This window comes from Typopeltis vanoorti, chromosome 12 (assembly GCF_054136105.1).
Source record: "Typopeltis vanoorti isolate ZY-2024b chromosome 12, IOZ_Tvanoo_1.0, whole genome shotgun sequence".
NCBI lineage: Eukaryota > Metazoa > Arthropoda > Arachnida > Uropygi > Thelyphonidae > Typopeltis > Typopeltis vanoorti.
The window spans coordinates 43,284,547-43,300,218 of NC_143560.1; the positions used below are offsets into that span (position 1 = coordinate 43,284,547).

The following is a 15,672-nucleotide window of genomic DNA, read 5'->3' on the forward strand; positions in this document are numbered from 1 at the left end:
GGACGGGATAATGGCACTAGAGCATCACTGGAATAAATGTATTAGTGTTAAGGGAGATTATGTTGAAAAATAAAAATAATTTTGAAATTAAATTTGATTTTTCATTGTTAGGCTGAGCGCTTTTCAGACCACCCTCGTATCATTAGAACAAATGGCTCTGGCTCTGTGGGCAAGTGTTTTTAAAATGCCATATTGTTGAATTGGATGATGATGTGATTGTTTATGTAGATATCTTCCTCTGTGTGTGTGTGTGTGTGTGTGTGTGTGTGTGTGTGTGTGTGTGTGTGTGTGTGTGTGTGTGTGTGTGTGTGTGTGTGTTGGCTTTCTGTAAATGGAAGAAGATAGTGATCCATCTGAAAGGCAGGTAACTAATGTATCAAGAAAAGGTAAATAGTTATTAGATTCTTTTTCTAATGTGTAGTGGATTTTGGAGTGTTGGCTGTTTAGGTTGGTGACAAATGCATCCAAAGTGTCTTCTCCATGGGGCCAAATGGCAAACACATCATCAGCATAGCATAACCACACTAGGGGCTTGTATTTAGCTGTGGTAAGTACTTTGTTTTCAAAGTGTTCCATGTAAAAGTTTGCTAAAGGGGGGAGGAGGAGAATTCTTAGGAGTACCGTTAATCTGTTTGTAGAATTTATACTGAAGAATCCAAGAATGCTCTCAGTCTGGAGCATAACTTTGCTGTTACACCAAACAAATTCCAAAATTAGAAATCATGGTGAAGGTAGAATTGGATATCTGCAATCTTCCACCTGCAATGACTAATAATGTACATTTAGATTTAGAAAGCAGTGGCATACTCAGGATTTAATCTTGGGGGGGGGGGGGGAGTTGAATAGACGATTTGAGAATACACACTATGCATTGCACACGAGCTATGACTGAGCATCTGCAGTGATCGCCAATACATGATACCTGTGATCTCCTCTGGCCTGGCACAGACAAACAAAGTAGCACCCGAGCACTACTTCGTTCACCTTGCGTTCAAAGTGGCCAGGATTCCCAAGCGCTATAGGATACTCCCATCTTATGTGACCACTAATTCATAAGTAGCATAGAAATAGAAGACATGACACAACAAAAATTTAAAAATAATAATAATAATTTTAATTAGGAAAAGATTTTTGGAAATTTTCTAGTGTTTTTTTCCTTTTTCTTTTTTTTTTGGGGGGGGGGGGGGGGGAAGGCCCCTTGTCCCCCTCCCTGGGTGCACCAATGATAGAAAGCATCCTAAACAAGGCTAAACTCCAAAAAGTAATATACCACATAAAGAAATAGCTGCCTTAAAAATGTTTTATAAGAATAAAAATATTGTTATTACAAAAGCTGATAAGGAAAATGCAATAGTTATCATGGATCAAGAGGATTAAAAAAAATGCAAGATCTCCTATGTGACAGTTCTACATACCAAATTATAGATCAAGACCCCGTTGTCTCAAAGGGATAAAAAAAGTCTGCAGATTATTGAAAAAAGTGACTTCCTGGCCAAAAGAAATCATCAAAAAAATAAAACCGATTCATGTTAAACCATCCCGCATTTATGGATTACCAAAAATCCACAAATCTAATATCTCTCTCTCTCTATGCCTTATATTCAGTAGCACAGATAGTCCCACTTATAAAATTGTCCAACAGCTATTCAAGGCAACTCCTCTATTAAAAAATTTAGTCCATTTCAAAAAATAAATGAACTGTAACTAACTAGTTAAAAATCATATCCTTAAAAATTCAGACATAATGGTTAGTTTTCATATCACCTCTTTATTTACCAATGTGCCAATAATAGACACTCTTGATTTGATCGATTCTAAATTTTCCCCTGATATCTTTGAATTATTCAAATTTACTATGTATGCAAGTTACATTATATGTGGATGAAAAATTTACAAACAGATTAATGTACTGCTATGGGTTCCCCCGCCCTTTAGCAAACTTTTGCATGGAACACTTTGAAAACAAAGTACTTACCACGGCTACATCAAGCCCCCTAGTGTGGTTATGCTATGTTGATGGTGTTTGCCATTTGGCCCCATGGACAAGATGCTTTGGATGCATTTGTCACCAACCTAAACAGCCAACACCCCAAAATCCACTTCACAGTAGAAAAAAAGAATCTAATAACTGCTTCCCTTTTCTTGACACATTAATCACCCACCTTTCAGATGGATCTCTATCTTTTTCCATGTGCAGAAAGCCAACACACACACACACACACACACACAGGAAGATATCTACATAAACAATCACATCATCGTTTATTATTACTATTATTATTATATTACATGACACCTCCAGGGAGCCCAAAGACTCATCGAGGGAGGGTACCTACTCTACAACTCTGTCTCCACCAATCACTTATTCCACCAACTAAATGAACCATAACTACATCAACGTCATCTGTCTCCCACCGCCACTAGTATTTTCAATGACAATCACAAAACATCCATGCCCATGGCAGGATTCAAACCTGCAGCCTTTTGGCTGGAGAGCAGATACGCTGATCAATTGGCCAACCAGGCAGAATTTTAAAAACACTTACACACAGAACCAGAGCCATTTGTTCTAATGATACAGTTCTGTCCACAGAACTCAAATATAATAAATTTATTTACTCCTTTATCCAAGTGTGAGCAAACAAAGTTTGCACCTGAAAATATCATTAGGACTGGGATAAGGTAGTACAACACCGGGTAAAGTACAACACCTATAGGTAAAGATGACCTCGCCATTGCTTCTGCCTGGTATCCCCACTTCTGGGCCTGGCTCCCACTGAAGAGACCTCAATAAAGGTTGAAACTAGTCTGGGTAGTGGCCCTTCCCTTAATGCATAACAATAGACATATCTGCAAGGAGATGTGTTTTGCATTATAGGAGATACTGAGATAGGAGTGTTGGTAGCTCGCTCCACCTTTGCAACGAGTTGCCCTGGTGTTGTACCACCTTATTCCAGTCCTGAAGATACTTTCAGGCACAAACTTTGTTTGCTCACACTTGGATAAAGGATTAAACTAATTTTATTATACACAGGAACACAACAATACCATTTCTATTCCCTATGTCAGAGATACATCAGAAAAGATAGCCAAAATAATAATGAAACATGACCTTTGCTTCCCATTCAAACTTCATGTTAAATTAGCAATTCTGATCCGCTTTCCTAAGGTAAACTTCACTCTCTAGCACACTCTAGAGTTTATGAAGTTCCCTGTGACTGTGACTTAGCCCACTATGGGCATACAGGAAGATCTGTTAACATCTGCCTGGAAGATCATAAAAAATACATTTGCTTTATTAAGTCAGGACTGGCAGACCATGCTTTGGACATTCCTTCATACAGGATTAGATGGAAAAAAACTAATGTGCTGTTTAAAAGTTGCTACAGATCTGAAGGTGCAAAGAATTCTTCATGGCTATGAAGAATTCTCTGCACCTGAACAAATATGGTTGTATTAATTTACCAAAAATTTGGGAGACTGTTATCTTATCTTAAGAACAACTCCCACATAGCTGTAATTTTTATTTTATTTTTTTACAACATTAGAGAATGCCAAAATAGGACTTTAGGTCTTTTGTCCGGTACAGTTGTATTGTTTCACTTACTCACTGTCGCATATATACATGCTGTATTGTGCTCTGATGATGCTGATTTGAAATTCAGCAAAATATAAACAAGTTAATAAAACCTCTTTTTATAGAATAGTTTGGTGTTGTTAATACCATTAAAAATAAGTCATGAATAACTGTCAACACATAAGTTTATCTGTTAGATTCAAAGTTTTTTTTTTTTTTTTGGTGTGTATGTGGGAGGAAAGTACAATAAACAACTGCTATCATCTTGTTGCACTAAATCCTAATAAAGCCCAAATCCTACTCTGTCTGAAAGTGTGTGAAAGTGTCTGAAAGTGTTTTCTAACCTTTAAAATGGGCTGTTAAACCCATTTCAATATACTATTTCTTTTTTGTGAACCACTAAACCTATATTCTCTGAAATTGAATAATAATTTTTATCCAGTACTACATTTTTATAAGTGATATTGTCTATTAATATGAAATTATTATTAATTACCTATACATAACTAGTTTTTGAGAATGAACAAAAGAAAATCAGTATGGAAAATATATTTATTTAACGTGATATGATGTAAGATAGTAAACTAATTATAAACAATGTGTGTAATAAAATCCTTACGCGTGATATGTAGTTAAAAATTTAAAAAAAAAGCATATTGTGATTGTTGAACTTATTTAGTTGAACAAAGTGTTGTAATATTATTATTATTATTATTATTCAGGCCTCCATGGAGTCAAAAGACTCATCGTGAGAGGTCCCCCCCCCCCCCCTAAGAAACACAAAGTCTATCCTACCACTCCTTAAACTCATTGACTGTTCTCGCTCTCACCACTCCATCAGGCAATGCATTCCATGGTTCAACCACCCTCTTGCTCACAGTTTCCTTTCATAACTTCCAGGGATGGCCTCTTGTCATCACTCCTTCGTGCTGTTCAACCAAGCAAAAGAACTTCCCAGTGTCAACCCTGTAACCACCTCTCAACAGTTTAAAAGTCTCAATCACATCACCTCTCCTTCTTCTATCCACCAAACTCTGCAGTCCACATTCCCTCAGCCGATCTTCATAACTAACATTGTACAGTCCTGAAACCATCTTTGTTATCCACCTTTGTACCCTTTCCACAGTTAATTTATCCCCTTCAAATCCTGGGGACCAAATCTGAGAACAACAATCTAAGTGTGGTCTGATCAGAGACTTATACAACGGAATGATAACCCTTTTATCTCTGCAGGTCAGTGTCCTTCTCATTATTGCAGCAATCCTCTGTGTTATCTTCACCACCTTTGCAATATGTCCCCTAAATTAAAAATTTCTATCAATCATCAACCCCAGATCTCTTGTCTCCCCTACTTCCCCCAGTATAACTCCTCCCATAGAGTATGCAGCATCCTATCGATGTTTCCCAAACCTCAAGACCTTACATTTTGCTGCATTAAACTGACACCCCCATTCATTTGCCCATCTATCTAGCTTATTCAAATCCTCTTGCAGGGATACCACATCTGCACTATTACTAATAATCCTTCCCAGCTTCACATCATCTGCAAAGAACTGAATATTCCCTTGCAATCCACTGACAATGTTTATTATTATTATTATTATTATTAACATCTGACTTCTATAGAATCAGAGATCATCGTGGGAGGTACAGATAATCACACACAAAGCATATCCAACTGGGCCTTAAAGTGATTCCATGTATCTACATCCACAACACATTCAGGCAATACATTCCACTCACCAACCATTCTCCATGTTTAAAAAAAAAAAAAAAAAAAAAAAAAAAAAAAAAAAAAAAAAAAAAACATTTTTTCACTCATTTGCTCACACCCTCCTTGTACAGTTTCCAGGATTGGCCTCTTGTTCTATTCCCACTGAAACATTTTCCATGAAACATTTCTTCCATGTTAACCTGGAACAATCCCTGACTAACTTATATATCTCAATCATATCTTCCTCTTCCTCCTGTTTACAAGGCTTTGAAAACTGTATTCTTTCAATCTATCCTCATATCCCCACATCCCAAACACCAGTTATCACCTTACTCAGTCTTCTTACTCAGGACACTTTCTAGTATACCCTCATCACTATGAAAACCAAGAGACCAAATTTGTGTACAGTAATCTATATGAGCCTGATCAAGGTCTTATACAGTTAACCAGAACCTCTTTATTTCTGCACGTTAAGGTCCTCCACATCCGATTACTTCATACCTTGTGCAATGTGGCGGCCCCTGAATTTGAGATCCTTATCCACCACCACTCTCAGATCTCTCATTTCCTTTATCTCCTTCAAAGTTTCCCTACATCTGAGAGTGTATACTATGCATCACATCACTGCTTACCAAATTGCAAAATCTTACACTTCTCAACATTGAAATGATAGTTCCGCTTACCTATCTCCTTACTTACCTACTTTCCACTTACTTACCTGCCACTCATACAATCTGTTGGAGTCCTCCTCTAAGGCCATAATATCTGCTTGACTCTACATTGTTCTCTCCAATTTTGCATCACCTGCAAACAGTTTCACATCACCAGTTAAGCCCATCTCCATATCATTAATATACAAATTGATAAACAGTGACCCAATACAGACCCCTGTGGCACACCACTACTGACTCCTCTTTCGGAATGCTGCATCTCCATATACAACTTTCTGGTATCTGTTTGACAGCCACTTACTGATCTAACTCATTAGTCTGTTATCCAATTTGTTTCAGTTTCTTTAACAGCTTGTCATGTGGCAGTCTATCAAAAGATATTGCAAAAATCTAAGTATACCATTGTATATGCATCTCTCTTGTCCAATACATTTATCACCTTGTTATAGTACATAAATAAGTTGATAAAACATGATCTCCCTTTAACAGTGTGCTGACAGTCACAGAGAACATTGCTGTTATTAACCCATTTCTGTATCCTAGTTCTCACTAATCTCTCTCTCTCCAATACCTTAACTACAACTCCAGATATATGGATTAGCCTATAATTTGTACCCAGAGCCTTATTACCACCTTTATGCAGTGGAACAGTTTATCTTCTTTCCACACTCTTGGAACTTCTGCTGTTGTAAGACTCATATTAAATAGGTATGCCAATTCCCTTAAGACACATGGTGATATGTCATCAAATCCTGTCGCCTTGTGACATTAAGCTTATTTATTTCCTCATATACTTCCTGCTCACTTACAATTAAGCTACCCTCTCCTGTTTCCTCTACATTTGAGTTTTTCATGATTTCACCTTGAAGAGGATGAAACACCCTTATAAATTGTTGATTTCTGCTCATAGAGTTTTGCTGTTCCCACCATAGATTGCCAATTATTCATCTCCATTTACAGAAAACTCACACACTGGTAGATACCTTCTTCAACAGTAACCCTCCCTCTCCCAAGTATGGGATTATTAAAACTATATAACAGGACAAAATTAATTAGTTTTGATAGCAGTGACCTCTCCATTGAACTTGATCACATTCTCAAAACCTTCTTAGCTAGTGTCTATGAAGATATCCAGAAAATATTAAACCCTCCCCCCCCACCCCCTCCAGAATAGAGACTACATAAAACTATCACCATTCCATATATCCAGGCCACATCTGAAAAACTTGCTAAAATCTTAAAAAATACAACTTTGCAACCACTTACAGACCTTATAAGAAATTGGAGACCTGCCAGGTATAGTACACCCCAGATACGAGACCCTTTGACACTTTAGTGCATGTCAAAAGAAGGAGAATCCATTCCAATAATAGGGTAATCAATCTGTATTGTGGAATGAGTGTTTATTATTACACGTCGAAAAATTAACTTCTCTTTTATGATCATGGTAGTTTTTAAAGTGGTAACTATTTTGCTTGTATAACAGTTGGAAAATTTTGCATGTTGGTAACCAATTCATACATCGCCTTATTTCTTTCTCCCCTTCAACATGAATTGACTCTTCTTGGCAGTCTGCCAACGATATCTCTTAGTTCTGTGGTCAGGCTATACCAACTCCCTTGAGGTTGTAAACTATCTGATGGTAGAAACCAGGTTATATGTATTAACCTTTTGAATTAATTTGAACAAATGATTGCAAATTTAATTGCTGACCACCATATGTAATTTAAATTTATAAAAAAAAGATGCTTTTTTTTTCTTTTCTAATTTTGTTATACTGTATCATCATGAAGTTCCTAATATGTATCCTCAAAGGAGTATAGGATACAATATCACTACATGAAAAGGTTCACATTATTATTAACTTTCTGAACAATTTCCTGCCAATTTGGTCTATTATCCATCAGTACTCCAATAATGTTAGCTCTTATATTTTAGTATGCCAAAGCACTTCTAATTGTGTAAATTCACTTACTTCTTATCCTTTCTTGAGATCTTTTTTTTTCCTTGTATTATTTTCATGTTATATTCAGTATAGAAAAATTTTACAAATATGAAGATAAAAAGATGTTAGCCAGTAATATATAAATACTTGTATATAAAAAGTACAATTTTTGGGAATGAAATTCATGAGTTGACATTGGCGTACTTATGTTGTGGAGAAGTACTAATCTAGGAGTTAGTTGAATGCATGCAGTATATCTGAATATCCAGTTTTCCAAATCTTCAAATATTACATGAATTATAGTATAATTATTTCTATGAGTATGTGTGTGTGTGTGGGGGGGGGAGATACATGCACACAATATTACATATGTTCATTTTGGTTTGTTTCCAAAATAATTTTAAACTTTTTAAATTTCTTTTAGTATTTGCCTTTGCCTCCTGTGCCTCCTCCTATACCAAGTCCAAAAATGGAAATTGGACCTGTTTCAATGAAAAAAGTAAGTTTTGTTTTGTTACAATAAGAACCTACTGTATTATGACAGCAAACTCACTTTCTTTAAAGTATGCTGCCAAAACCTCTTGATAGACTGTTTCCACTACATCAAGGAAAATATGAGTTATCTTTTGCCTTAGACCCTGTTGTTGTATAGTGGCACTTACTAAGGAAAGGTGGAAGGGATGCTGAGAAATCTTAGGAAACAAAAAAAAAAAAGGACCATTTTTCATTTTATGTACTCTTCTTCCATATGAAAATATGTGCTAGAATACCATTTTTTTTTCACTAGTACAAGAAAATATGAATCTTTTTGCTGAATTTTATCTCACCCAGTTTCTCTTTAATTTTGCCAACAGTCTCCCTCTGAAGTATTAAGTGCTGATATACACCACCAGAGACTAAAGACAAAGTTAATTCAGTTTGTTGTAACTTTTAATCATGTGTTTTTTGCAGACTTCTTAGAAGGAAAATGTATTTTTTACTGTAATAACAAATTGCATATGCTAAAATAAATGGTTTCAGCATATATATGCATGAATAACATTTTATTGTTGTACAATTTACACAACACTACTATGCTATATAGGTTGTAATATTTAATGTATGGGAAAATGTGTGTGTGTGTGTGTGTGTGTGTGTGTGTGTGTGTGTGTGTGTGTGTGTGTGTGTGTGTGTGTGTGTGTGTGTGTGTGTGTGACTCCAATCCATCAACTGCCAGTGGGATGAAAAGTTTTTTTTGTTACTTAAATATAAAGAGCTAATAAGCTTCATTTCGGCGATATAAACATTATTTAAATTAAGGGGATATTAAATCCCACATTGTTTTAAAACCGAATAAGAAACTCAAAGATTGGAATCAGAGAGTTTCTTGCCGAATATAGTAAACTATAAAGTATCGGCGACCACTAGCGTGAGCTAATGCAAGTGACCCTAGTATGTAGTACAATACCGGACAACTCGTAGCAAAGGTGGTGAAGTTCTGATCGCTATTCTTAGGTATTTCCCATAATGTAAAAACACATTTCCTAGGAAATGTATGCTGTTATTACATTATGGTGGAAGGTCACTACCCAGACCGGTTTCAGCCTTTTTTGAGGCTTCATCAGTGAGTAGCTAGACCAATTAATACCAAAGTGGTCGCCGATACTTTATAGTTTACTATATTCAGCAAGAAATTCTCTGATTCCAATCTTTGAGTTTCTTATTCGGTTTTAAAACAATGTGGGATTTAATATCCCTTAATTTAAATAATAGTTTTTTTTGTAATTTTTTATTTTATTTTTTGTATTTTTATTAATTTTTATATGATATGTATAAAGTTCATTTAGTTATCTCAAATAGCATAGGATGTTTAGGCATTTTTTATATATAAATGAAGAAGCATTTTATTATTACAGATCTCCATGGTGTTAACAGATTCATCATAGTAGGGTGCACTGAAGTGGTATTGTATTTGTCATATTACATATTATGGTCATGCTTATCAGCTACACATTTCATTCCTCTGCCTATTTCAATAAAAAAAAAATCACCTTTGGAGATCCATACACACACACACACACACCAACTTAAAATGTATCTTAATTCCCTGTTTCTCCTAATAACTAATACTAAAGCAATAACCATGATATTGCTATAGTTATTCATCTTGGGGCACATGCTGGAGTTTTCTCATTGCTGCAAAAATTAGGTGATCTATATACACAGTGCCTAAGTATTATTTGTACTTTTAAAGATGCATTCTTAATAATAAAAATTTGTATTTGTAAAAATAAATAAATAAATCCCTTTTATAAAGCAAGGAAAAAGGTCATTTTTTTTTTAGTGAGTAATTTCTGCAAGCGAATCAGTTAATCTTATCATTGGTAAATATTTGTAAAGTGCAATGTCTGCATGATGCACACCTTACCAAAGGCAAATGGACTTTGGTTTAAAAGTCATAGTGGTGGGAAATTGTGTTAAAAATGCTATGAAAACAAGGGTCAAAAGTGCAGATTAGGTCACAAGATTGAAGCTGTGGATGGAACAGAGAATCTGCTTGAAAATGTCTGTGACAATGTAATGGCAGATAGGATTGAAACAGGGGTAAAAGTCACATGATTGAGAGAGAGAGAGAGAGAGAGAGAGAGAGCAAAGGTGTTGATTGAAAGAATAGTCGTATGAGAGATGTAAAGAATTAGAGTTGGCTGTAATGAAGGAGATAGCTTGGTTATGCCGAGTGATATGCAAGATATGGGAGCTGCAATGAATGTAGAAATGTCAGCTGATATCAGACAGAAAGAAATGTGAGTAAAGAGAAATGAATGCTTGATTAAAAGAGAGAGAGAGAGAGAGAGAAGGAAAAATCAAGGAGCAAATCTTGAATGGCAGTTCTATCATAAGAGGTACGATTGGCAAGCGAGTGACAAAATTGTGCTTCCCAGATGCAAAAATTAATAATGTTAGTGAGGGTATTAGAGTGCAAAAGGGTAAAGTGAAATAGTCGATTGTTTCAGCTGGAATGAATGATTTGAAAGGAGGAAATTATGGCATAAGGGAGGACATGAAAGAATTACTGGAAGTAGCAAAAGAAAAGAGTGAGAAAGTTAAGATAGTGATGACAGAGTAGAGCTAAGAAGGAAAGCCATAATAGTGAATGCCTCAATGCATAGGTTATGCAGGAGATTTAATGTGAAGTATGTGGATACACATACACAAAAGAAAGCAAAGAAAAAAACAAACAAGAAATCTAAAGATAAATATGTGCAATGTAAGAATGCTTTTGAAGGAAACCATAGAAGAAGAAACAGAGAAGAAGAAGACTTTCTGAAGTAAGAAGGACTGAAAACTGAGTTACCGAGAAAGACAGATATACTTCATGCAGTAGGAGAAAAAGGAGGACAAGGAGGAGTGGGACTAATGATAAAAAAGAAATAGAAGGACAAGATAATAGATATTACACCACTAAATGGACTAGTAATGGGAGATTTTAACTGTAAAATTGAAACAAAGGACAATAATAAAACAAGTATAGAAGAGTTTGGTAAGTTTAAAGAAAGACAAAATAATGAAATCAATAGAAGAATCAGTTAAGATAATAGAGCCTTTAATATACTGAAAGAACATATAATAGGAGAACAGGGGCAATTCTCCATGCTTGCTGTGCAAGTTCATTACTTGAGAAAGAAGTAATATTTATTTGTTAATAAATGCATGCATTTATAAGCATTCCATTTAGGCTTTTATTTTTCTAGACAGAAGATGTGTTAAGCTTGCACTACAATAATTGAGCTTTGTGTTGTGTATCGAAGGCCGATGCTTGCTCATCTAATCAAAGCTACCTTGACTTGCTCGGTTGTTGGAGCTTCCAGGTCCTCGCTGCAGCTCTGTGATTTCCTGCGCACACATAGCCATTTCCGCTCCCTTCACGTCGTCTTAAACACAGGCCATATGCAGTGAAAGTAGCTCTAGCCAGTGAGCTTCAGCCAGCCTGTACAAGTGTGCTTGTTGCTTGCGAAAATTAAGTTACAACCAACTTTTTATGACAATGTTATTGACCAGTTCATAAAGAAGAACCGTAGGGTAGAATTTGTATTCAAGTAGCTAAATTGAAAAAGATAGAATATCATTTGTAAAATAAATGTTATATTTGTATGATTAAATGCACATAAATTTTTAAATATATAGTTTTAAATGGTCAGTAATTCATTATTCTGCTAATCAGACTTCACTCACACCTCTCACTCCCTGAATGATAACAAGAGCAAGCATGAATTTCAAGACCAGCATTTGCCCCTGTAGGAGAACTACTTTCTTCTTTTTCAGCTGCTCCCATTCCTATATGGGGTTGCTGTTTCTGATGAGTCTTCTCCACTGGTTTCTATTGTAGACTGCATCTTTGTCCAGGTTTTTTCCCTTCAGATCTTCCTCTAAATTATCTTTCCACCTCTTCTTTGGTTTTCTTCTTCTTCCTCCTTGTATTTCCATCATCACAATACTTTGTCCATCATATTTTTCATTTCACCTCATTACATTTCCATACCATCTTAATTACACAGTCAGCAAAGCATTCTCATTTCTGTAGTACTAATCTTGCTTTCATTGGACTTCTTCATAGGCAGTGTCTCTAATCCATATAACATTGTAGATCTCACTACTGTTCTGTATATTTTTCCTTTCAATTTCACTGTAACTTTTCTGTCACACAAAATTCTTGGCATTTCTTTTGAATTCTTCCATCCTGCCTGAATTTTGTTATTGACTTTCCTTTTCACTTCATCTTTACTATTCACTACTGAACCCAGATATTTGAATTTATCTACTTTCTTGATGACCTCTCCATTCAGCACCACATCTTCTTCAGTGTTGACATTTTGACCACATACCAGATACTCAGTTTTTCTTCTGCTAACTCTCAGTCTCCTCTTTCTTTTAATACTCTGTTCCATCTTATCAGCATTTGTTCCACTTCCTCTCTTGTTTCCACACACACAGCACAATATCATCTGCATATAGCATACTCCAAGGTGCTTTCTTTCTGACTTGCTCTGTCAAAGTATCTGTTGCTACATTAAAGAGATAAGGACTGAGTGCTGATCCCTGATGTAAACAAACTGTTATCTCAAAACTCTGTTATTCCCAAACAGCTTTTAACTGTTGCTTACATATTTCTGTACATTTCTTGTATCAATCTAACATATTTTTCTGGTACTTTCTTTTCTCTTAAACTCCTCCATATCTCTTTTCTAGGTACTGTGCTATATGCCTTCTCTAGATCTATAAAAATGACATGTGGTGGCCTTTGTCCTTCCATGCATTTTTTGATCATCTGCCTCAGAATAAATACTGCATCCATAATTCCTCTTTGAGGCATAAAACCAAACTGTTCTTTTGCAATATTAACTTCTTCTCTCAACTTTCCATCTATGATTCTTTCAAATAACTTCACCGTATGAGATATAAGTTTAATTCCTCTATAATTACTACAGTTCTGTATATCTCACTTTCCCTTATATACAGGTACCACCACACTCTGTCTCTATTCCTCAGGAATTACCTCTTGACTATAGATCTCCTTCAACAGATTCCATATTAATTCAATGCCTTCATCTCCTAATGCTTTCCAGACCTCACCAGTATTTCATCTGGTCCAACAGCCTTCCATTGGTCATTTCTCACCACTTCCCCTCTGTCAATTTCCCTAGTTATTCCTTCATTTGGTAGTCCCTCTTCCTCAGACAGCCTCCCCTCTTGATCATTTATCAATTTCTCAAAATATTCCTTCCACCTGATCTGAATACCTTCTAATTTTCTTATTATAATTTCATCTGCTCTTAATCTGTTTCACTTTGGAGATATCTTTCATTGCTCTTCTCCGATATTTAGCCAACCTATTAACTTTCTTCTGTCCTTCAGTCATTTCTAATTCATCATACAAATTTTTATATGCCTTTGCTTTTGCTTGCATCACTGCTTTTCTTGCTTCTTTCTTCTTTTCTCTATATAGTTCATGATCTTCATCCTTCTAAGAGTCATCATAACTTTCTATGCTTCTTTCTTCATTTGTATTGTTGCTTATATTTTCTTCCCACCATTAGCTTTCCTTGTTTTCTCTTGTCTTTCCCTATGTTTCTCCTTGTATCTCCTTGCCACATTTTCTGATTGTGTCTGCACTGTGTTGCCACCATTGCTGGACATCACTGAAATCTCTTTTTATCTCCTTAAGTAACATCTCTTTAAATCTGTTCTTCACTACTTCCTCCTTTAGTCTAAACCACGTTATCCTTTGTACTCCTTGTGTTCTTGTTATTTTCACTCTTTTGAGATGCAAGTCCATGCAAAGTAGTCGATACTGTGAAATAATGTGGTCTCCAGAAATTACCTCACAGTTTCTCACTTCCTGAAATGTGTGATGCCAGTGTTTACATATGGTAGCAAAGCATAGAGCATAACAGAGAAGCAGTGTGAAGATTATTATTATTATTATGGGTATCTCCATGGAGTCAGTAGACTCATCGCGGGAGACCCAAACTAGCAAAACAATATCTGTCATATCTCTTCTTGAATTCATTTACAGACGAAGAGCTCACAACTAAGTCAGGCAATGAATTCCACTCATTCACCACCCTCCAGGCAAAAAACCTTGTTCTGACACCTTTGTTAACCACACTCTTCTTTAATTTCCAGAGATGACCTCTTGTTCTTCCATCACTATCACACAGCTGAAACATTTCCCCTGCATCAATCCTATAAAAACCTTTTAGTAATTTGAATGTTTCTATCATATCCCCTCTTCTTCGCCTATCAACCAATCTCTGCAATCCACAAGATCTAAGGATAACACAGAAAAAACTGAAAAGAAGAATGCTGAAAATTACTAAAAAGGATAAAATTAAGAATGAAGAAATAAGAAGACAAACAGTAGTAAGAGATATAATAGAAATGATAAAAAAATTCCAAATGGAGATAGGCTGGTCATATCATGTATGGAGAATGAGAGACAAAAAGTGGGCAAGATTGATAACAGAATGGCAACCAAGAGAGGGGAAAAGGAAAAGGGGTAGACAGAGATAAAGATGAATAGATGATATGATATCCAGACATGGAGAGGAGTGAAATGGTGGTCAGAGACAAAAGAGAAAAAAAATGGGAAAAGTTGGGGAAAGCCGGTGTCCTGCAGTGGACAAAGAAAGACTAAGAAGATGTGGATGTGTGGAGTAAGTTTGATGGGCAAAACGACTTATACAAGAAGGTGGTTTGCATCTGAATGGATTTAGTGTTTCAGATTCAAAAAAGTGTTGTTGATTGAACTGAACGTGGAAGTACAAATTTTACTTTTTTTATCTTTATTTTACTTTTTTTTTAGTGGAAGTTTTTTTACTTGTCTATGCTACCAATTATATATTTGGTTTAATCCTTTATTCAAATGTAAGCAAACAAAGTTTGTGCCTGAAGTATTTTCAGGACTGGGGGTAACTCGTGATAAAGGTAGTATAAGTTCTGATCACTTGCCTTAGTATCTCATAATGCAAAGCACATCTCCTTGTGGATATGTATACTGCTATGCATTAAGGAAAAGGTCACTGCCCAGACCAGTTTCGGCCTTTATTGAGGTCTCATCAGTGGGAGCCAGACCCAGAGATGGTGATACTAAGGTGGAAGTAATGCAGAAGTCATATCACCATATACCAGTTGCCAAAAGGTGTCAACACCTTATTATTAAAATTCTCTGGATTAGAAATAGTTGACCTGTATAAAGAGAGAAGCTAGTTCGTATCAAACTAACACA

General features: G+C 35.8%; 1 protein-coding gene across 3 annotated transcripts in view; it reads left to right on the forward strand.

Moving 5' to 3' along the window:
* LOC150100738 (beta-galactosidase-like) overlaps positions 1-15,672 on the forward strand; it is a 381,618-nt gene that overhangs the window by 270,304 nt on the left and 95,642 nt on the right. For all 3 annotated transcript variants that reach the window (XM_090401983.1, XM_090401982.1, XM_090401984.1), the window contains one exon: positions 8,332-8,406. In XM_090401983.1, the coding sequence (XP_090258109.1) occupies positions 8,332-8,406 (75 nt within the window). The remainder of the gene's footprint in view (positions 1-8,331; positions 8,407-15,672) is intronic.